Source organism: Sander vitreus, chromosome 2, assembly GCF_031162955.1.
Source record: "Sander vitreus isolate 19-12246 chromosome 2, sanVit1, whole genome shotgun sequence".
Classification (NCBI taxonomy): domain Eukaryota; kingdom Metazoa; phylum Chordata; class Actinopteri; order Perciformes; family Percidae; genus Sander; species Sander vitreus.
Window position 1 is genome coordinate 17,015,300 of NC_135856.1, and position 25,373 is coordinate 17,040,672.

At 40.4% G+C, this 25,373-nt stretch overlaps 1 protein-coding gene across 2 annotated transcripts in view; it reads left to right on the forward strand.

The window, feature by feature from the left end:
* plppr2b (phospholipid phosphatase related 2b) overlaps nucleotides 1–25,373 on the forward strand; it is a 57,278-nt gene that overhangs the window by 1,737 nt on the left and 30,168 nt on the right. For both annotated transcript variants that reach the window (XM_078280907.1, XM_078280915.1), the window contains exon 2: nucleotides 4,675–4,785. In XM_078280907.1, coding sequence (XP_078137033.1) covers nucleotides 4,675–4,785 — 111 coding nt within the window. The remainder of the gene's footprint in view (nucleotides 1–4,674; nucleotides 4,786–25,373) is intronic.

The window sequence follows — 25,373 nt, forward strand, 5'->3', positions numbered from 1 at the left end:
TGGAGGTGGAGATTGTGCAACTTAAAAAGTGTGTTTCCTGTTGTAATTGCAATAGTTAAATAACTGGATTCTCTTAAGTGTGTTTTTTTAAATGTTCTAATGAAAGATTTGTGCATTTGAGAAATATAATTTTCTCTTTCACTCATGTTGTTATAATATATATATATAGCCTATATATATATATATATATATATATACATACATATATATATATATATATATATATATATATATCTATATATATATATATATATATATATATATATATATATATATATATATATATATATACATGTGCCAAAAATATATACAATCAGATATATAAAAATTGTAACAACAGCAGAGAGCAATAATAATATCAATAAAATATTAAGAATAATATACAAATAAAATATAGAATAAATAGGCCTATTCTAAATAGCTCAAATCCTTCATCACACAAATGTGAAAACACACTAAAGAGTATCTAACTGTTACACTATTGCACTAAGAACAGAAAACACAAACTAAAACCTGACCTTTCTGGCCTTCCTTGATGCAAAATCATCAATGATGTTATTGTATGAAATCTGCTCCACTACTGAATGCTCACGGGCGCATGCCCTTTAAAAAAAAAAAGTAGGCTAGTCAAAAAATATTTGCATTTCAGACGGCCGACACGAACACACACGCCTATCAACTCGATAATAAAGCCGTAAAGTAGGCAAGGATCTTTCAACTCAGGATAAGATGAAAAGTTTAACTGACACATAACCGCGATCAGCTTCGTGGGTGCTCAGTATTTGCGGAGCGGGTGAACTGTCCCCCCCTCCCCCCCCCCCCCCCTCCCCTTTCCCCTTCTCTCACAGCTTCTCTGTGCAGTGTGCGCACGGCATCTTCTCAGCAAGCAGGGGCGCAAATTTGCCAATTCCCCACACGGTGAAATGATAGATAATACAGTAGAAAACCGCTTCGCCGTACAGTAGAAAACCGCTTTTTCTTTTTTAAGTGCTCGTGCTGCCCCCCATGAGTCATAAAAAATGCGCCCCGGGCGGCTGCCCGCTTCGCCCGTGCCAAAAACCGCCACTGGAGACAAGACCAAGATTTGAGGGTTTGAGACCGACTCAAGACCAAGACCAGATTTGTGTTAGACAGCCAGAGCTCTCCTGTCTCCCGCATTCACTTTCTTGGGAGTGTTAGTAAAGGGGGCAGGGAGAGGGGGGTTTATGGTGACACATTTCAAATTAGATATAAGTTGAATTTCTGGTTACATTTGCAAGTTTTAACACATACGTAGGCATAAATCAGACGCTGCACCGTCAATTGAGCGAAATCCCTGCAGTTGTGGTCTTGACCGGTCTTCAAATAAAATCCAGAGTCCTCTTCATCTGAGACCGAGACAAGACCGACTAAAAATGCGGTCGAATCCGAAACGAGACCTTCAAAAATTGGTCTTGAGACCAAGACCGGTTTCGAGTAGGCTACTACAAGACTGCTTAATAGTAAGTACTTTGCATGGTGTATTTTTTGTATTTGAGTGAACATGAATTATAATGTTTTACTTTAAAAGAACTTTGAAGAATTGGATTCATTCCAAGATAAAAACAAATGTGGTTCCTGTCAATGTTTCATGTTTCAAATGTATCATTTTACTAGTCTATATCACTGATGAAGACATGGACGCACTCCAACCTTGTGAAATGGCTTCCTCCCCGCTCACCAAAAACGACCATTGATTGGGGAAAGGGCTGACACAGCAGCTGAGATTTCCCCTCAGGCATAAAGTCAGCAAGATAATTGTTATCAAGGAGATGAGGGAATAGGCTTGATATCTTAGAGGAGAACCAATTCGTGTTTAAATGGATAAATCATATTGAAGACTGCTAAGGGCAGTTGCTTTACGATTGATAAAATCATGATTTCAAAGAAAAACTGCATTTGCTGGGGGATGACACGCAGCAAAGGGCCACAGGTCGGATTCAAACCCGGGCCACTGCAGGACTCGGCCAACATGGGGCAGACGCTCTTACTGGGTGAGCTAGAGGCCGCCCCTGCATTTGCTGTTTGATTCAAAGAGGATATACTTGAATGCCTTGTGAGGCGTCCCTCAACTTAAAAACAAAAACTTTGACATTATTCGGCATGTCAGAAAACCCTGAGCATCTCATGAGCTGTCCTTCCTGCACAAACTTTCCCCACCATCTCGTCCCCTGTCTCCTCCTATTCTCACTTTGGGGACTAAAGCTTTTTTCCTCAACTTCTACCTGTTATCCCCTGATTGCTGTTGTTTCCCATTGCTGAGTCTGCTTGCTTTCACCCGACCCTCTTCACTTCTGAAGAGTCTCCGAACGTCTGCATCATGGCTTTGTCTCTCTTATCTCTTTCTGTCAGGTTTTTGTTTTTGATCATCGCTCCTCTGTTTCCACTCTACTTCTCCTCCTTTCAACCTCAACCCCAATTCTTGTGATTGCCTACAGTGTGTGTGTGTGTGTGTGTGTGTGTGTGTGTGTGTGTGTGTGCGCGCACCTGTGCATGTGATTGCATTGATGCAGAATGTATCTTTGTGGGCATCTCATATTAGTGAGTTTCTGTGTGTCGTGCATGTGTACACGTAGCTGTGCGCATAAAAAATAGGTGTTTTAACCCTGATTAGAGATGATGAGAGGATTCTCTTTTCGTGCTCAGACATAATTATTCATAAAATTTACAACATGGAACACACAGGCTATCAGCAGTGTTGAAGTTCCCTGGTTTACTAATGGGTGGATATCACATTATGAACTCCAGCTGTAAGGAGTGTATATAATGATTGAAGATCTTAATTAGTTAAACACATGGACTTCTATTGTTTATGGTGAAGGTTTGATCTCACACATATTACTGCATTAGATTTTGAGTTTGTATTAATAATCTGAATCAGCAAAGTGACTAGTAACTACAGCTGTCAGATACATGTAGAAGTGTAAAAAGTACAATATATCCCTCTGAAATGGAGTGAAAGCATAAAGAAGCATAACGTGGTATGAGTAGATGTATTTAGTTACATTTCACCACTGCTTGATTTTAAGGTTAATTATTTGCTGAGATGGGCCTTGAATGTTGGTATTGGACATAATAGCATGCAGGCAACTGTTGCCCTGCATCACCTATATGAGCAGCATCAATGTTTCTGCCAAGGGACATTTTTGTGTATTAGGAGGTTTTACTTGTGTGTTTTTTTTTTTTAAACTAGTAGCATATTTTGACACAAATGCTCAAAGAAAAGGAAGGAAGGAGATGTGTGTGGTGGAAGTTTTCGATGCAGCAGGTGTAGATGTTTTAGGAAGGTGAAAACAAAATAAAGACAGTCGAAGACTAAACCAAGTGAGGTTTTTGTATTTTATTATAAACTTGCAAGTTTACAAGGAAGCACACAGTTCACAAAAGGCTGTGAAAGGTCTCTTCACCGAATAAGAAAAAGCACACAGTATATATGCATCTCCAGTGAGATAGAAAGACATGCCCCCTTTCTAAACATGACTCAACATTTCTTACAATCAAACATAGTCAGACAGGAGCCACTTCACTTCTTCCCCTCTGCACCACTTTCTACCCCGAGGTTTAGACATCTTGTTTATCTCAACTATGTGAGAAGTCTCAACTATCCAGGGAGAAATAACAAATAGTTTAGGGTGACCTTGTAGCCCCTATCTGTTCAGCGTACACATTACGTTCCCAGACTTTGTGGCTCTTACTTTCAACATGTGAAAATAAGAAAAACTCACTTCCAATATTGTGAGAGAAACGGTAAAAGAAATTATACAAATAATATAGAGAATCATGCTTAAATGTATATTTGCCATCACAATGTGTTGGATTCTGTTGTCAACAATATCTCCAGCTGTAACGTCACAACCGCTAACATGTGGACATAATAACTGTGCACGGGGCCCTTTAATCTTCTAGTGGAAGTGACGTAAGCAGTAATAAAATCTGAACACAAGTGGTCAGCTAGAGACGTATGAGGTGTGAACGGGCTTCGGCTGTCCACTTGTCTTTGGATCACTGAAACATATTTCAAAACAAGTGTAAACAGGATCTAGATACTGAACCTTCAGGTAAAAAAGAAATAGTTCACCAAAGAGTTATACTCCTTTTGCGACTCAACAGACTATGAAACTCTCACCCTAAGATTTACTCTCAGCCCAACACTGAATATAAAAAGACTATTTGTTCTTCTGGAACTCATACGACTGTTTAGTGACTCATTGTTGTCACAAAGTTATGACTAATTCAAGGTGCCAGTCACGTCTCTTTCCTTACAAACAAGTCAAGCCAATTATTATCCACAGCCAAACTTACAGTACAGGTTTACTTGGCATGAGTTTAAGGTTGAATTCGGAATTCTCTTAAAGACCCAGGCTGCCCTCACAGTAAACACTGCATTTATTGTTTATTTTTATGAGCACTACATTAAAATGATCAAAGATGTTCCACAACTTTATTTGATCCACATCTTTATGAATTTCACATATTTGTCTGTGCTTGAGTGATAATTTATTTTTTCGATGTCAAGTTCAATATTTGCAATTGTAGTTTTTGCCAAACATGAAGTAGTTTGTGTTTTACTGCTCAGTAGCTCTGCACCCAGCATATCTTTTCGATTTAAACAGAACTAAGTAAACTAAAGCTTTGCAATGATTTTTGACCCCACAGATGATTGACAGTCAGCTGTCAGCACAGAGGAGAGCGATGAGGAGCCTTCCTGAAGACAGCGGCCAGCAGAAGACCAGCACCTACATTGTGCCCTGCTTCCTCTTTGTGGAGGTGAGTGTTTGGACACATGGTTCACCTGTTGTGTTCATCAGACTTGACTGTGCTGATATTGTACAGTTGCAGTGGCGGATCTAGAAAATTTGACATGGGGTGGCAAAGGGGTAGCGAGAGATCTTGGCAGGGTGGCAGGGGAAGATGGTAAATGGGAACCCCCATATGTAAATGCACTACTATGCCCTACTATGCACCACAACACCCTGCTAAGGCCTGAACTGCTACAACTATTATTTCTAGTCATAGTTCCATTATCTTTATTGTTACTATAATTGCCACCGTTCATCATACCAACTGCTATAATTATTATGAATCATAATTCTCTATATCTGTATATCTGTATCCGTCTGTGTCCCAACCGGCAGCGGCAGATGGCTGCCCACCAAGAGCCTGGGTCTGTCTGAGGTTTCTGCCCAAAAGGAAGTTTTTCCTTGCCACTGTTGCACCAAATGGGGGGAATTGTTGGTTCTTTGTATATTATAGAGTGTGGTCTAGACCTACTCTGTCTATAAAGTGTCTTGAGAACCAATGATTTGTTACAATTTGATACTATAAATTAGAGATGGTCCGATACCATTTTTTGCTTCCCGATACCGATTCCGATACCTGAACTTGCGTTATCGGCCGATACCGAGTACCGATCCGATACCGAGTACCGATCCGATACCGAGTACCGATCCGATACCAGTGTGTCATATATTTTATTATGTTTTAACTTTGTTGTCGGTCTGGCTCAGGTTAAACTCTTTGTGAAACATGAATGCCACAGAACGTTCTTTTATTCTGTCAGTTATAACGGAAAAAGAACATAAATAAACTACTTTAACGTAGATTTTCTTTAGGGCTTTATTACATGGTATCGGATTGGTGCATAAACTCCAGTACTGCCCGATACCGATACCAGCGTTTTAGGCGGTATCGGAGCCGATACCGATACTGGTATCGGTATTGGAACATCTCTACTATAAATAATTAATAATAATAATAATTAATATTGAATTAAATGGCTTGATCATATTTACCACCGAAACGGCGACCCTCGGTAAATGTTATGAATTCAAAATGTAATATTTTGTATTATGCTGTTTTTGTCTTAAATCTAAAATCAAAACTAATCAAAGGGCAGAATGCTTTTAGACGTGCTGTTGTTGATGGTGACTCGCCTTTAGCATACATTACATTTATTACAAATTTAACTTTAAATTAAACATGTTTAAACTTCACCTGGGGAAACTGACTTCACCTTCAGAGGCTCGGGGGCAGCTCCGTCACTCCAGTCTTTGCTGGGGTGCAGGGCCACCACAACGACCAGAATGCCGCTCTGCACGTTTGATGCAGGGACGTAGCTAAATATTTGAGGGGCAGGGGTCTAAGATTACATCTACAATTATTTTTAATTAATATAAAGTAATTGTTTGTTTCAATGTTTTAAGAAGCTTGTGGACATAGTGGCAGTTTGTTTTTACAAGCACAGTTTTTTGAACACCAAAGTTAGGGGGGCAGGTGGGGTCGGGCAAGGCCCTACAGTGGGGGGACCAGCTGCCCCCCTGTAAAGCCGCCCCTCTACAGTTGGCAAAGTTATGTGCAATATGCTGTGTAGATGCAGGTTGTACATGAAAGTGGGCAGAAATGAAGAGTTAGCTATATACTGTGTGGAGTCACACAGAGCAAATTGATGGACACATGAAAGCACATTTACCATCTTCTGCCTCTGAATGCTCCTCTTCCTCTTCTCTTCTCTTTCTTCCCACATCTCTTTATTCCATCATTTCACGTTTCTCATAGCAGATTAACAACAATTAGCTTCAATTGGGAAATTGCATGAATTAGCTACATTGTCACAAATGGGTAATTAACCTCAGTCTGCGAATCAATTTGAGATAACATTCAGCGGGAGGGTAAAGGGGTCTATCGCTGATGTATTCCTGCAAAAAAGACCCTCTCAAATGACCTTTTTGCTCAATTCCTTTCCTCCATTCCTCTGCCCTTCCCCCGACTCTTCTTCTCTCCTTGTAATCCCTAAATGACCTGATGGAGCGCTCATGGCCTTGGCTGCATTTTCTAATTAATTGGCCTAATTAAGAACGGGAACCCAATTAGCCCGTGCTGCAGCTAACACGCTCCAGGCCTGCAGGTCCTTTGAGCTACAGCAACGATAGCTGAATTAGCTGTTTTTATGAACTAAAATACAGTCTTTTGAATTCACCCAAAAAATATGATGTTGCATTCTTATACAGGTTAAAAATAGTAAAGCTTGAGGTTGGTGGAAAGTCAAATGGTGCCATAGAAAGTTGACTAGATGAGTCAGAGGTTCATGTTTTGCAATTGTAGATATAGCCCAGAGCCAAACAAGAGAGCTGAGGATAGATATGGACATTTTTGTGTCCCACAAACATGAACAAACTTAGGTAAACACAGATCTTGTGAAAACTTGGCCTCGTTTAGGGTTTTTTAAAGTTTCTAGTGTAAACTGTCTTTGGAAAACTGCATCTTTCTTTAGTGCACCTGCTGTAGCACCTCAACGGAATCTCCTGAAGGATTTTCTTCAACCTCGTTCTTCCTCTCTTTTCTTTGTACTCATTCACTCATTCACAACATCCTCTTGAGATCACAGTACAGCTTTTTTTCATCCGCTCTCTGTGCCTCACTAAATACATGAATCCTACACTCTTTCCACATAACACTCCTCAACAACACACACCTCTGTTAACGCTGCATCTGTTTATAGCACACATATCTCACAATCCCTGCAGGTCTTACGCTTGCTTTTCTTTTCTTTCATTGTGCTTTGGTATTGGCTCATTCTCAGCATCCTCTTGAGGACTTGTTATAATGATCTTCCAGCTTTCTAATTTTTTCTTAGTGCGTCTATGCTATCTTTAGGCTTATGTCTGTCAGTGGTGCTCCTCCCCTCCTCCAGTGTTCTCTTTGAGGGTCTCCTGAGTACTGCCCAGTCACTGTTTTTATTCAGATCCTCCACATCACTCCTCTCCTTCACTTATTCCTTTGAGTAATTACATCTTTTGCACGATGGATCTCTCCATTATAACCCCTTTACTTGTAAAGCTTCATCTCCTCCTCCCACTCACAAGCCTGTCTGCTATCACAAAGACCTCCTTTCTCCCCATTCCTCCTCTCCAGCTTCATGTTCCCTCATGGGTCTCCATCGCTTCTTCGTTGTTCTTTTCATTTCTCACCTCGTTTCTGTTCACCCCTTCCTCTCAGGGCACGTAGACCTTGTCCTCATGCTCACCTCATATCACACAACGGAGGGTAACATGCACATCTAGACTCTGTGGAGTCTAGATGTGCAGCAGGAGGAGTTATGTGCAGCTGATACTGTCTCTGCTCTTTGCAGTTGCTATCCCATTTTGTCACCTTACTGTAATCGCCCCTCTCTCCAGGGGTGCATCTATTGTTTTTGTTTTGTTTAAACAAGGCCAGAGGTGGGGAGATGTAAATCTAAATTGACTTTAATGACTATATATGCGCTTGAATGAATCTGTGTACATTGCAGTAGTTTAATAAAGGGCATTTTTAAATTCAATTCCCCCCTCTAATGTGTTCATACTGAAGCAGCTTGCTGTAGCATAGCTCCCCCCGGAGGGCACTCACTCTTTTGTTGTTACATTAGCATTTCATTACCCAATTTTTTTCCCCGATTCAAATGCCCAGTCTTATTTCTTTTTTCTCTTGTGATCTTTTTGCTGACTCGCTCTCTTTTTCCCTCTTTTTACCACAATCTAACTCTCTGTCTCTCACTGTCACTCCTTCTTCCTTTATCATTTTATCTTGATGGCCTTTTTCTCTCTTTTGCGGTCAAGTTCTGCTGTCAGTTCAACGCTGCCTAGGCCACGTTCACACGTACCAAAACAATCTTTTTTTCCCCCTGTCTTCCCTGGCATCGTTTCAAGAATGTTTGCGTCCAAACGGATCCATTTGTAAATGACTCAACACGCTACTTCATATTCCAGGCCTATAGGTGGCGCTGTTTCTGCTACAGAAATTCACCAACAATGGAGAAGAAGAGGCAGAGCATGCGCATAAAGCTTACGCGCTGTATACAAACAGACAGTAGAAGAAGAAACCAAACAGCCCTAGTAACCCTAATAGGCTCAATATCTTCTCCAGCAGGAACACAAGCATGTAGTCCGCCATTGATGTTGTTATGAGACGTCGTCGCGGGATAACAGGTTGAAGGCTAGAGGTGAAGAGGGGCGTGGCGATGACATCATCGATATGCAAGTATCGATAAGCTTCGCCGTCCAAACGAAGACACAAGGGCGCCGTTTTCGAAATTTTTCACCCTGGGACCAGGTTTCAAAAAAGTGCGTCTTCAGGCAGTGCGTTTACAGGATTCGTTTGGACAATCGGCCAAAACGATGCAAAACGTGCGTTTACACCAAAAAGTGTCTCTGTGTGGATGGCCCCTAAATCTCAAGGCTTTTCTCTAACTTTGATTCATGTATCTCTCGCTCCTCTATTTTCACTTTCCATGTTTCTTCCTTCAACTGTCTTCCCTCTGTCTCCCATAGTAATTGTTTTCTTCTTCTTCTAGATTAAAATGTGACAACTGGCCTTATCAGTTTCCTATACAAACGAGTGAGATTTCACACAATTTTGCTTTTAGCTGCATACTGTAGCTCTGTGTCTTTACTCTTCTCTCTTGTTTTCACTCCATGCTGCTGCTGTTGCTGCCATCATGCTGCAAAGCCACACAAGAGACTGGTCTGCAGCCTAACAGATGCACTGCTTCAAAGGACCCTCTTTAAAAAGTAATTTTGATACAACTGATTTCTGACTTGCTATATACACTGGTGGATGGAAGGAGGGTTGTAAGTTGGTGTGATCTAGGCCAGACAGGCCTCTTGTGAACATATGTACTTAAGCTGACTTCTGAAAGTCAGAGTGACTACAAGTGGATTCTTTGAGTGGATCTTACTGAGCATACAACTTGCAGCCAGTGAGTGGTAGTGTGTGGTATCAGCTGTAATGCTGCGTTCATGCCACCTGGGAATAACAGGGACCACCCCCGTGATTACGTTGTTTTTCCGACTGCCAGTGTTCACATGGCCGGGATGTGTGTTCTTCTTCTTCTGTTATATTGGTGTTTGGCATAACAACTAGTTGCATGACTGCCACCAACGGTTGGCCATAGCCTAGAGCATCAGGTGTGTGAAAACCACCTAAAACCACAATAACAAAAGATTTGCTGCTGTTTTGTTATACGAGCATAGAAACAGCACACGGACAGGTGTTTGTTTGTGTTATCTGCAGGACAACGAATGGGAAAGGACACGGATAAGGTGTTGTTTTTTTTATACATGGGCCTATTTATGAATAATTTGAAACATGTTATGTCTGTGTATGTTCTTGGCAGAGGCATTTGTCCACAATAAACAGTTTATTGTCATTGAAATATGTTCAGTGAACCAAAGTCGCCTACATCAAACGTCAGTTGATGTAGGCGACTTTGTAGACGCATCACCAACTGGGAAACTCGGTTAGCAAAATCCCACCTCTGATTCCCACAGGAAGGGATGTGAATGATGACGTTTTCACTCAGAAAAATGTTTTTCCGATGTCTATGAACGCAGCATAACATGGATTTCTCGGCAACGTCATCACTGCTTGCGCACGCAACCGGGTGGCAGAAAGAAGACGTGTTTCATGTTGCTAGTAGTAGTAGCAGCATAGTGTAAGTCAAAATGCCAAGGAGTTGTTGCGTGGTAATTGTACAAACAGAGCCAGTGATGGGTGCCTGATGTTTAACATACCTAGGGGGACGCATGCTTTTGCCAAAAAGGGCAGATTGGGGTCATATGTGAGTCAAGCTCCCATTGTATCAATCAGAAAAGTTGCAGCTTGTTCAATTGTTCAGCTAAATGATATCTACCTGTCAGGGCTGTAGTACTTGTGTCCGGACCATGTCAACATAAGACCTGTGGTGTTAGTGCTCCTTTTGTACCATAATTTTATTGAATGAAATATTAAGCTTCGCTCCTACGAGATGGGTGGGTTTTTATTACGTTACACACAAAGCTAACTGCCTGTACGTATGCTAGCGGACATTAGCTAACGTTGCTGAGACAGCGGCAGTAGAGTTTCGTCGAGCTAACCACAACAGTGACTAAGTTTCCATCCACTTGTCAATCGAATTATCTGAAGTTCGGTAAAAAAACTCATGTGAATAAAGCTGGTGAAAGTGTGTTTCGGCTTTAAAGCGAATAAAAACCTGTGCGTAATGACGTCACATGCTATTTTGTGGTCAAATTGGTATATCGAATGGATTTGAGACATTTTAAGGTGTTTCCATTAATTTTCGCACTGAATTGCACAACATTCAAGCAAACATTTGCGAACAAAGTTTTGCTAGACAAAATGGATTGCGCCATCTACCAACAAATGATCAATATCGCACAAGTTGTAATAGTGCTTATGTGCCAGCTGATATCGACATATCAAGCTATAATAAGAAAACGACGCTATCAACACATTGCTATGATGATGCAGATGCACGTAAATACTTAATCGCAATTCATTATTTAGTCGAAATTCATGAAATTCAATCAAATTTTACTGTTTCCGTAAGGTATTTTTCATTCAATATCACTTAATTCGGATAAAAACGTGTGGATGGAAACATAGCTAGTGTTGTCGCCCTCTCGCCCACAATCAACCCTGCTGCTAAAAACAGTCAACCTGCAGTGATGTTTTGAAATAGAGACACACATATCGTACCTTTTCCCGGAAATCCTGGCCATTATTTTAAGGCATAAACCAACCATAAGGGTACACTCAGGGGTAACCCTGCTGCTAACATTGGCTATTACATTAGCCTAAAATGATAATTATAGCCATACATATATATCACAGTAACACTGCAAAATTAAAGACAGACAAACAGATCCAACTAAAATCATGTTTTATTTATATACAAACAATAAGGAATGCTTCAATACTTAAGGTTGTTGCAGTAGCAGACCAGTTTACCATCTGGCTTTCTGCCTCCGGTATGCGCACGCACCCAGTAATGTTTGTAAACAGGAAACCCGTGTATAGTAAGATAATCATTACAGTGGATGTATTGTAGCTGCTAATTCATGGCACCCAGCCTTTGCAGTTTGTATCCTATATCCTGGCTTTGCTGTTCAGCCTCGACTGCCAGCTCAGAGTAGCTGAGCCTCCTCCTCCTCTCTGCTCCTTCCTCATGCCTTGTTGGCTGCATCCTCTTGTGGCACAGCCAGTTATGTAGAGTAAACAGACTGCTGAGCATTGGACCACATAATGTTTTACTGTAGGTCTCCAGCCCAATGCTGTCTGTGATGATACTTTAAGGTCTCGGTTCATGTCTGCTTACATCTTTCATTGCCCAGCTTCCCTATAGACACCTAATTTGTGCCTGCTCAGTCATTTCTGCCTAGTCCATAATATTTCTCTAATGACTTTTTTTACTTTATGCAAAGATTTGGTGCATAGGTTTCTGTCTCAGTTTACATACTGCTACTTTGCAACAGCAAATACGTTTTAAAGGAAGTATATTTCTGCCTCAACTGTATTATTTCAACATACTGAGGAGAAGTTGTTCAACATATCTAGCAAGTTCTTGCAATGCAATATTCGCTTGTAGCAACTAAAGCAGGATTAAACTTTTTTATGGTTATGTTTATGTACTAGGTGAAAGGCGAACTCCACCAATTTTACTTGTCAAAGTCTGTTTACAGGTCTTTGGGAGTGCTACTGCATACTGTATGTGAAAAAAGTTGTATAAAGTCCAGAGGGAGCATCGCAAAATCGACCAACGCTGACTCGAGTGATGTCACCCGAGTCAGAGTTGGTTGGGGCTGAAGAATACAAGGCCAGACCTGTGTAGCCCACTCCTTATCTCTGCTTGAGGCTAGCGGCTGGAGGCTACATTTGCAGCTACTACCCGCTGTAGCATAACACACCTGAATCTCTGACTGAACTGTTGTGTTGATGCTGTTACATTGTGATTTGACGTAGGTGCCAGGTTTTGACAAGGAAGTAGAATGATCGCTGGTTCTGCTGCATCAATTTTGATCCTTGTGAATCCCGGTCTCCTGCACTTTGTATGCCCAACTAGGTTTTCTATCAACATACTTAGCAGACATTGTTAAACACATCTGGCAAGTTCCAAAATGTTGATATTAAATGTGTGTGACCAACCCTCTACAACTTGTGTTAGGTACACAAACACAGCTTTTCCTTCATTTAAAGAAGCTTTGTCACAGAGCATAATCCAACAAGGCAATCGTATTTCCTGCATGAAATATCTGGCAACATTATTAGTATATAAATATAATTTCTAGGAGAAAGGGTTGCTCCAAGTTATTACAGACCAAACTTCTGTTGTGTTTCATCTGTCTCTTGCTGATCATAGGCTTTTCAATGCTTGATTTTGCTGCCAAGTGCATCAACTTCAAGAAACACCTTAACCTGCTTGTTGACAGGATTCGTGTTGCTGTGTGTGAGCACGGACAGCAACTGACATCTTTCACCGTTTTTTGGTTTAGGTGTGAAGGCAGCACAGCATTGGTTGCTCCAATAATGAACAGCATCCTAAATGCATCAGACCTACTGCTACAGTTCCCTACAACAAAGCATCTTCCTCTCTACATGTGCGTACCTTATCCATATTCCCTACTGGGTTTGATAATGCCTCAGCAACTCCCCAGCAATTCCCCGAGCAACCCATTTGTTGCATGTGTTTACTCTTTTCTAAAGAGGTTTTTTTTTTTTTTTACAAACAGCTGTACTTTTGCCAAGACCACCCCCGACTAAACTGTGCCCGCACTTTCTTTGTATCCAAGCAGAACAAATGCTTACTTAACTACTCTAGTAGTGCTCCTTTTCATACTAACTCCACTTTACCTTACAAATTCTTCTACTAATGATTATCTTTAACATCTTTTTTTAAATCAATCTATTTTTCATTAACATGTCTCAACCACATAAGAAAGTCAACAAGTCAGCAAAGAGAAAATAATGAACATCCCTGAACGCATTTTATATATATATATATATATATATATATATATCAGGGGTGTGATTCTTCCGGATAAATCCGGAAATCTGGCTTTTCCGACCTGAAAATCATGGAAATCAGAGCTCTGCCGAAACTCCGACTGCTGTCTGTCCGCGCGGCCGTCTGACGGCATCAGTATTAAATTGAGACAGTTTCATTACCGGTTAAAAACGTCTCGTTATCGTGTTAAATAGTAGTCTAATTCGGTACAGTTGGTTTTAACGCCTGATGCGAAGTGTAGGCCTATAGGAGTACACATGAAAACCCTGAACAAGCAGCCTTGTTCTGAACCGTCTTTCTGCTGTGCCCCATTCATGTAGTAGTTTTCCACTATGTAGGTTAAACGCCGCAATTAATCTGCAGTTCACATGTATAAATGAACTGTGGTGGTCCATTACACTGTAGGCTATATTCAACATCACTGATTAAGTAGCCTAAGTCAATCCTACATTTTTCAACTTGGGAGCAAAACATGCTCCTTGGGGAAAAAACTATATGACTATAAAGCCCTGTTAATGCTAATTAAACAACTGGACTTTAGGGTCAAGTGTTGTCGTATCCAGCCCATGTCCCAGATGTGAAAGCCCCCTTGCTGGACTACCGAATATAATAATATTCCATTATATTTTGAATTGTTACCTGCCACCAGAATTTTGTGATTTCCTTGCAATAAATATTGACATTTTTACCATAAATTGGTGCCTAAAATGTATCAGAATGCAGGAATTGAAGTCTTTTACCCTCAAAACCCCAGACCCCCCTCCCCCCCTGCTTTGTGTGTTCCTGCAAAGACAAATTCTGAGCGAGGAAAAACCCTGAAGTATAATCACAGACAGCCATAAAAACATTTAAATTGCAGTTAGAGTTAAAACAGATGAAAAGATGGAGAACCAGACAGACAATATGTACAGTGTCAACAGAGAGAAACACAGACAATCGAGCAGACAGACAGTGACAACAAAGAACAACATACTGTAGAGAATGACAGTAACCGCATACAAACGGCATAAATACAAATTTGTTATAAACGTGTGCTCTTTAAAAAGTAGAAAGCATTGTTTGCCAGTTACATTAAATGTTTAAAAATCTGTCACATAAGGTACTGCTTATATTCTTTCACCCTCTGTACACAAATGTAATTAGTGAATGCACATGTCCGTGGGTGGGGCTGCATGGGGTGGTGATGCGGGCTGGTGTGGCTACAGTGCCAGGGCTGAATTTGTGTGTGTGTGTGTGTGTGTGTGTGTGTGTGTGTGTGTGTGTGTGTGTGTGTGTGTGTGTGTGTGTGTGTGTGTGTGTTAGTAAAGAGAGCGAATGGGAGATGGAAGTTTGTGTGAAGTGGACCTGGTCACCACAGACCCAAATCTTCTCAGCTGTTGCTACTGTCATATGCTGCACTGTCTCTTCTTGTGGCACATTATTTATATCATAACAAGGTAATGCAATGTGTAATCAAGTGATGACTGATTAACAGTAATGTAAATGCTAAATGCCCTAATACCTGTTGATACTACAATAATGCAAAGTATAGGCTCTTAACCTTGCAGTTTTGCACATATCATGTAAGACTCAATTTCTCCATTTCTTTGCACAAAACTCTCCAGAAAGTGCCATTTAATGGTTTATTTTTCAAAAAAATGCTTCTATGCAAGTAATATTAATGATTACTTTCATTGAATTTGGGGTGTTTCATTCAATTTTATAGCATTTGAAAAAAAATGGGGGGGGAGAGGTGCTGTCGCAGCGTCATGGGTGCGGCGTATATTTTCCTGCTTTTTTGTCCTTTGCCAATCACACCTATGAGATATATATATATATATAATTGATTAATTCTCGGGTGTTTTCATGCTCATTTTTTGAAAATGCTTGCACAAATTATTATTATTGCACACACACACCCCGCCACAAAGACACAGTAACAGCTCGTTTTCACATTATTCTCTCCCTATAGTTTCCCCCTCATTATCTCTCAGACTCTATGAATAGCACCTGCCCGCCTGTCTGCTGTGCTGGGATTTCTCTGCACTCTGGGGGGATGTTTAAAACACTTGTTAGCTGGCTGCTTCCCACCTGTTATCAATTCAGGGAGGAAGGGAGGGATGATGAGAGACCCCAAAGACCCACGTTTATCACAACATAGACTTGTATCATCTGCGAATATTGCATAGAATTGCCGCCTATATATCTAGGCTGCAGCGCCGTGGCCAAATTATCTTATCAGAAACAGAAATATAAGATCTTTGCTGGAGTATGTCTCTAAAAAAAATTGCTTATGTAAGATAAAAATCTTGCCCCTCGATTCTTTCTGAGCTACATGCAATTATAGGATACAGAAATGCAGACTGATTTTCATTGCTGCCCATGTTGCTCTGAATGATGTCAGCTAAATAGATTGAAACTAAAAGATATTCAGCATTTATGAAATTGGCATCCTTTTTAGCTCAAGGACAGATTACATCAAAGTCAAACTTGTCAGTGAAATTATTGTGCTTAAAAAAACACATTAAAAGACACCAATCCTCTTTATTTCTGAAGAAAGGAATGCAAATTAGACAATAGTTTATTAAAAAAAATGAATACATTATAATAGTTGTTTATATATGTAAGCAGAGAGCTCTGGAATGAAACGTTTAATTTCACTGTAGGGTTTTATTCAGGGAGCATGTTTGTGTGCGAGCCTGCATCTGCTTTTATTCTTCCGTTTGTAAGATGCGGGGGCATGTTTGCTTAAGGACTGGGGATTTTGTAGAATTATTTGATTGTTGCTGCCTAAAGAGAAGGACAAGTGAAAAGGAGAAAGAATGGTTGAAGGGAGCGAAGCACATACAGAGACAAAGTGTTTGTGTCTGAGAGCAGATAGAGTTTTGACAGTGAGGATGATTGAGAGACATGGAGGGAAATGCTGCAAGAAAGGGGGGGATACACAGAGAGCGTGGGTTTAAGAAATGATTTGGGTAAAGATGTTTTTTGACAGAAAATGAAAGGAGGAAAAAAAAGCTGATGAGTTTAAGATCAACTAGGCATGGTGATAAAACACAACACACCCAGACAAACAAAAGAGGTGGAAGAAGGGAGAGGGAGAAAAGAAGGGAGGGCATGTGGGTGCCCAGAAGATGAATGCCTGCTTTGATCCTCTCCCTTTTCTTTGTTCCCTCTTTATATTTTTCCTTTCTCTCCACTTCACCCTCTCATACATCCTCATTTGCTCTCTTTCAACTCCTCTGCCCTTTTGTTTTCTCTTCTCTGTGCTGCCTTCCTTGGTTTTATTTCCCAGCAGCACACTTGACTTCACCCTGGTGTATTCTGTGATATACTAATGTCTCAGTAACCGTTTTATCAGTCTGTTTATCTTTTTCTACTTTCCCTCTGCTGCTTCTCCCAGTTCTCGCTTTAAGGCTCGACCCCTCTGGCTCGTCCACTTTCCTCTGTCAGTCGGCCCAACTATCTTGCACTTGTCTTGCTCAGTATGTTGTAATACAATCCAGTGACAGCAGGCGGCAGTCAAGCCCATTCATTTGCTTGTTACCCATGTTGATTCTATGTCATGCAGCAGGTTGTTTTTGTGGCTTTTTTCCCATCATTTACATGTGATTTATGCAGATGAGTGAGTATGTGTGAGGAGAGGGTGGTGTGTGTTTGTTTCTTTCTGGGTGCGGTGAAAACTAGCAAATGCCCTTAGGAGCACCAGGGGAAGGCAGGAGAAAGTTATTTTCACAGATTTTTCTGTCTCATGTGCTACTGTCAGGATATAGTGACAGTTTCAGCAAATAAGACAAAAAGTTATTTTTGTAAAAGTTACCTACTGAACTTTTAATTAATTGAAATGTTGTGGAACGATCTGAAGAGATCAGTCCATGCAAGGAAGCCCACCAACATCACTGAGTTGAAGCAGTTTTGTGAGGAGGAATGGACCAAAATCCACCAAGCAGATGTGTAGGACTGATCAGAAGTTACAGAAAACGTTTTAGACAAAAAACACATCAGACATCATCAGAGCAAAACGAAGCAGCATGTCTCCTGTTCTCCCTGAGCAGTGTGACATTCGTCGTCTCCCAGCGGGGTGCTGTCATCTCAACACCAGCCTCCGTCCACACATTCTCACCTTCTGTAAACATGTTTGACTTTATCAGTTGACTTTTCTGCCATCTGGCCACTCCACACAGGCAAAAGGTAGACATGCAACAATGTGCAAGCTCACAGTTTGGCCCCAGGAGACATTGTCACATTTTATTTTCCCTTTTTCTGGTTAAAGGGCTTTTGAGGGCATGAGATTTTCTACTGTTTTTGTCACATCAGTGCAATACTGTATTAGCCTCTTTGATTTCCTTGCTTTTACTCCTTTTGAAGTGCAGAGGTATGAGCATTAAGTCCTAATTACACGGCCTGATGAGTAATATTTATTTACTGGGTCAGCTAGAAACGGGTCATCATTTTTAATGTGCCTTATTTTGTAAACCATGGTTTCATCATATGGCTAAATGTATGCTGACAGATTTTAGTAGCTTAATCAAATTGGGGTTCATTGCATGACAGTGTAATCCCACATTTGTCATGTCTATTGGTGAAACCACCCCAGATTTTGAAGTTGTTAGTTGGCAATTCCAAATCTGTATGAATCATACAAAAATCACTTACATTTCTACATTTGCTGTGATACAAGCAGGGTCTGGTTTGAAAGTCAAAAGTGCAGAAAGCATCAGACGTGCAGAATGTGTTTTTTTTGTTTATTACACTGAGTGTGACCAACATTTTCTACTTCTATCAAAGAAAAGCATGTTAAATTACTGTTATTTTTCACACTTGAGTTGAATGTTTCCAAGGCTGTTTATGTTTGAGTGGGAGTTTGTGATCCATGGACCGTTGGAATCTCATTGTATGTTGTGCTTTCAAACATGCATGGCAGCTTTCTTCATTTTTGAAAAGCATACTTCTTAAGATTTGTTTTATCAAATGTACATGTGGACAGAAGCCCTCGTCTTTCTATAGTTGGACGGGTGTACCACTGATTTCAAAAGGAAAAGATAAGAGTGTGTGATTTGCTAGAAGAAGAGGCCACAGACAGGGTTAGTGTCTTTATCTCAAACTGCCAGATCTTTTGAGATGAAACAGAATGAGAGAGAGCTTAGGGGGGAAATCTTGTATGATATTTAATTATGGCCTTTTCTGTCATTTCACAAGAACAGATGAACCAGATTTAATGCTTGCACCGCTGAACCATTCTAACTAATACTTTTCATATTCAGAGTCAGAGATGACAGCAAACATTGTGTCATTGCCATGTGTTTAAGTCTATGAACATATGGGTCTTTAGCTTGCTATAGATTATACATAATCAGCTTTATGCATTAGTTTACCTCAACTTTCTATCATTTTGTGTTTGGAAGTAGTAGGCTTGGGTAATCTAGGACATGAATAAACTAGAAACTGCTGTGTGTGCTTGTGTGCAGCTGTCTACAGTATATAGTTTTGCTGTATATTGAGGAAGTTGAGTGACAGAGCTTCTCATCTATATACACTTGAGTATGAAAACAATGTGCAGACGTGGTCAAAAGTTGCACAGAGCTTTGGGTGTGTTAAGGGTGTTGATTAGGGATGCACCGAATCCAGGATTCGGGTTCGGATTCGGACGAATATTGGGCTTTTTGACAGGGTTCAGTTTCTGCCGAACCTTAGAATTTTTTTCCACCAAACCGAACCCTACTCGGCTGCTGCTCGTTAGCTAACGTTAGCTTTCTAATTTCACCCACCCAACAAGCCTTATGTAGTGGAATGGCTTCGAACGACCCAAAAACGCTTGTCTTTTACTGTTAACATTTACTGTTCAATATGTTGCAGTTTTACAAACAAAGTGAACAACTTAAGCTTGACGGACATGTTTTGCATCTAGCGTCTCACATTCATCTCAGTAAGCTAGCAAGAGTACACAACAGACAACTTCCGTGTGGGCTACTGCAAAATAAAAGCACTTCCTGTGACGGTTCGCAGTAAAACAAAATTACTGTTAAACAAATAAGGTTGTGTATCTTTTCACATATCAGCTATAAATCAAGTACTGTAAATAATGTAAATAGTGAGTTTGAATCACACTATACTTTACCATTTCCTTTAGACTGTTTTAAACTAAACAACATGAATTTCTTATTTAAGTGCATTTCTTATTTAAGTGCATTTCACAACACCTTCATCATACACTGGTTAGCAGAAATTTGCCAAACAAAATTGTCACTCATATAGCGATGTGCTTTCCTACGATGTGAAAAGAGCGTGTGAATTCAACATTAAGTTGTTACATTTAAGTATTTTAGAGGCTGTGGACGTTGTTTACTTCATTAATGTGTTTACTGTGTTAATGGACTGAGGATGGGAGTAGGATTCGGTATTCGGATTCGGCAGAATCTTAACCAGTGGATTCGGTATTCAGCCAAACCCCAAAGATCTGGATTCGGTGAATCCCTAGTGTTGATTTTCAGGGATTAGCCGTACCAGCAACCACCTACACTAGTTTATATTTTCTTTACATTGGAGAAAAAACAAAGCCCTCTAGCAGCCAGGATAACTATGAAGAAAAGGTAAGGGGACGTTATTACAGAGCAACAAAGTCTGCATAGGAATGACGTCGCAGACGTTAACACAGGAGACTGATGTTTGATTCTCCTCTCATACTTATAATCAACATTGTTGTTTTGTAACCATGACCATGAATGGGAATGAAAATGGACTGTATTTATATAGTGCTTTTCTAGTCTTAACGACTACTCACACACATTCATACACTGGTGGCCAAAGCTGCCACCTGCTCATCAGAGAAACATTCACACTCATTTATACTCTGATGGCGCAGTTCAGGGTTCAGTGTCTTGCCCAAGGGCACTTTGACATGGACATGCAGGGCCAGGGATCGAACCAATAATCTTCCGATCGCCAACAATCTCACCTGAGCCACAACCATGTGTTTATGATTGTAACCATGGCTACAAAGGTCCTCTTGCCTTTACAAAATAGTAATTTTAACCCAAATCCTGATGTTACCCTAAACTTAATCAAGTTGTGTTAGTGCCTAAACCCAGCCAGACTGTAACCATACCGTTGTCATCATAAAACTGATTTGTAATAGTTTTAAAGGGAAAGACAAATGATGTTGGACAGCCGATAGGAGCTTAAGATCAGAAAACGATTCTATGTGTTGTTCTAGAGGGCATGGACAAATGATAGATTTTGTCTTTTAATTTGGAGGACTTGTTGTCGCTCTATATGGATGTAACTCTGATGCTGGTTTTATCAATTGGCAATTCTATTTGATGTGGCGATTTGTTACTGTAGGTGCTTTGCCTTAAACCCTGTCTGCAAGCCAGATTTCCCAAATGATCACTAAAGATTTGGATCGAGCTGAGAGATCACTGAGAGTAAATCTTGAACGGACAAGTACTATAAAGCCAGCACAAGTTACATTGAATTAAAACTTTGGAATTAGAACAGCAACATACTGCTTTGAAATGTTTCTCCTACAAATACATCATCAAAAAATCATTTCTTTTACTCACACATTTTGAAAGGGGAGGTAGTTGATATGAGGTCTGAAGTCTGAATAATTATAAGGAAAGAGACTCAAAGGGTCAGGTAAGGACTTGTGGACCAACAAAGTCAACAGTCCTCTTAGTGGAGGTGACAGGTGACAGACTGAGGATGAGGCATATTAGACAAGAAATACAGTTCTATATTATCACTCAAAAATCATTTACAGTCAGGTCCATAAATATTGGGACATTGACACAATTCTAATCTTTTTGGCTCTATACACCACCACAATGGAGTTGAAATGAAACAAACAAGATGTGCTTTAACTGCAGACTTTCAGCTTTAATTTGAGGGTATTTACATCCAAATCAGGTGAACGGTGTAAGAATTACAACAGTTTGTATATGTGCCTCCCACTTTTTAAAGGGACCAAAAGTAATGGGACAGATTAACAATCATAAATCAAACTTTCACTTTTTAATACTTGGTTGCAAATCCTTTGCATTCAATTACAGCCTGAAGTCTGGAACGCATAGACATCACCAAACGCTGGGTTTCATCCCTGGTGATGCTCTGCCAGGCCTCTACTGCAACTGTCTTCAGTTCCTGCTTGTTCTTGGGGGCATTTTTCCTTCAGTTTTGTCTTCAGCAAGTGAAATGCATGCTCAATCGGATTCAGGTCAGGTGATTGACTTGGCCATTGCATAACATTCCACTTCTTTCCCTTAAAAAAACTCTTTGGTTGCTTTTCGCAGTATGCTTCGGGTCATTGTCCATCTGCACTGTCCAATGAGTTCTGAAGCATTTGGCTGAATATGAGCAGATAATATTGCCCGAAACACTTCAGAATTCATCCTGTTGCTTTTGTCAGCAGTCACATCATCAATAAATACAAGAGAACCAGTTCCATTGGCAGCCATACATGCCCACGCCATGACACTACCACCACCATACTTCACTGATGAGGTGGTATGCTTTTGGATCATGAGCAGTTCCTTTCCTTCTCCATACTCTTCTCTTCCCATCACTCTGGTACAAGTTGATCTTTGTCTCATCTGTCCATAGGATGTTGTTCCAGAAATGTGAAGGCTTTTTTAGATGTTGTTTGGCAAACTCTAATCTGGCCTTCCTGTTTTTGAGGCTCACCAATGGTTTACATCTTGTAGTGAACCCTCTGTATTCACTCTGGTGAAGTCTTCTCTTGATTGTTGACTTTGACACACACACACCTACCTCCTGGAGAGTGTTCTTGATCTGGCCAACTGTTGTGAAGGGTGTTTTTCTTCACCAGGAAAGTATTCTTCGGTCATCCACCACAGTTGTTTTCCGTGGTCTTCCGGGTCTTTTGGTGTTGCTGAGCTCACCCGGTGCGTTTCTTTTCTTTTTTAAGAATGTTCCAAACAGTTGATTTGGCCACACCTAATGTTTTTGCTATCTCTCTGATGGGTTTGTTTAGATTTTTTCAGCCTAATGATGGCTTGCTTCACTGATAGTGACAGCTCTTTGGATCTCATATTGAGAGTTGACAGCAACAGATTCCAAATGTAAATAGCACACTTGAAATGAACTCTGGACCTTTATCTGCTCCTTGTAAATGGGATAATGAGGGAATAACACACACCTGGCCATGGAACAGCTGAGCAGCCAATTGTCCCATTACTTTTGGTCCCTTAAAAAGTGGGAGGCACATATACAAACTGTTGTAATTCCTACACCGTTCACCTGATTTGGATGTAAATACCCTCAAATTAAAGCTGAAAGTCTGCAGTTAAAGCACATCTTGTTTGTTTCATTTCAACTCCATTGTGGTGGTGTATAGAGCCAAAAAGATTAGAATTGTGTCAATGTCCCAATATTTATGGACCTGACTGTATATGTTGTTTATTTTAATCACGATCGGGAGCTTTTGGGGACAATAAAACAGAAATGAATTGGCACTGGCTGTGAAAAATAGGTTTCTGTGTGAAATTCAAAAAGTGTGTACGGACACTTAGAGATAGCTGCCATGTGACGACCCTGAATAAACAACCTGCTTGGAGATGAGACAGAATGATGTCGGCCTGTGTTGACCCTCCCTGACCCTCCTGCTGCTGAAGTTTCACAATAGTTTCATACTGCACATGCACACGGTGCTTTAGAAATAATGTATTATGCCAATTATTATTCCAAGGTGACCTGTGCAGGATGTGCTAATTAGAAACCATCAACTTGAAGTTGCTTTGACCTTTATTAATATTTAGACAAACAACAGAGTGCAGAGTGTACAGGAAGTTGATATTTGTTCATGTGGCAGGGAAGGGAGATGTAATGTCATTAAGAGCTCTAAGCCTGTATTTTCTGTTTGTGTTAACAAGACAAGAGATGGCTCCATTTACTAGAACGTTTGTATTTTAATCATACTGAGAAGTTTTCCTGTAATAATCTTGTCCCAGAATGAATATTAAGTGTTATAACGTGTCTTCTCATGTATTATTCTACACAAACGGTTGTTAAATCTCTCAGAATGACATCCTCAATAAGCACAGCCAATGTTAATGCTCATGTAGCGCAGACGTAGATGCAAAACAACATGCGTAATCTCCCAGGGAGGCTTTCCGCTGTTGTCTTCAAATGTTTGTTTAAACTTTGATGGGTGTTCATAGACCTCCCTCGCTCGCTTGCTCCCACCTTTCTACACCTTCCTCCCTCGCTCCCTCCCTCAAGCCTTCTGTAGCTTGGCAAGAAGAGAAATTTTCAACACAGCGTGCTGGTGTCAGAGTTCCTCCTCAGACATGGGAATGCACCCACATGCCTACAGACATATTCAAACACACACATGGATAAACACACTCACACACCCACCCACTCACAAAAGCACACAAAGCGCATGTAGATGGAAAAGAACATGGAAAAATATGGAGCTGCTTGGTATTCTTGGACTATATATAAACTACAAGCTAGGGGTGTTTGTATGGTTTGCCAGCATGTGTTAATGTGTGTGTGCATGTTTGCGTGTGTTTCTGTGTCCCTCACGATTTTGCTTCTAAAATAAATAAAAATACATCATCTGCCACAAACAAATTTAAATAGATTAGGTTTGTATATTGCCACAGGAACGTACAGATCAATTATTTGATTTTTCCAATTCATAAAGGGAATCATTCACATATTTTCAGTGGCTGTAAGGGAAACAGTAAAAGGAAAGTTCCAAGGATCTGACAGCGGAGCGTGTAATGTAAGGAGTATGAATTAGGTCACCACCCTCTCTCTCCCTTGTTCATTATGACTCTTCAGTTTAACGCTGAAATGTGTTACATGTAACATGTCCCCCCTTCCCCTCCCTATAGCATTAGTGCGTACTCTGTCACTTTGCTGAAGAGTATAAACATGTTGGAGGAGGTTCTCTCAGTGGTTTCTCGCTTGTTCAGCCATCTGCCACTTTTCCTGTTTTGTGCTGTAAACCATAAAGAGGATTCTTCATCAAATCCTTCAAAATATCATTTTGAATAAATAAAAACAAAATCGAAAAGTGCAAAAAGGTTTAGGCAACTAAAACGAATGTGGTTTTATATGTTGTCGCATTAAAAGCTGAAAATTAAAGGAATAGCTTGACATTTCGGGAAATATACTTGTCTGCTTTCCAGTTGAGCACTATATAAGAAGGTCAGCTAGCATAGTGTTACGCTGGTTGCCAAGTAACTCCCCATGAAAACCCCCACCAACTTGTCTTTTTTTAAATTTCAGTTTGTGTACGGATTAAAAAAAAAGCAGATATGATGGTTTTTTTGTGAGCTTTAGGGGTTCTCGTGGGTGGATTTTTCAACCTTTGAACAGAGTTAGGGAAGCTGTTTCCCCCTTCTTCCAGTCTTTATGCTACGCTATGCTAAGTTTATCGACTCCTAGGTTTAGCTCTAGCTTAACGCACAGCTCATGCACAGACATGAGAGTGGAATTTCTCATCTAACTTTCAGTAAGAAAGCAAATTGTGTAAAGTGTATTTCCCAAAATGTCAAGCTATTACTCTAAAGCTTCACTCACAATAGAT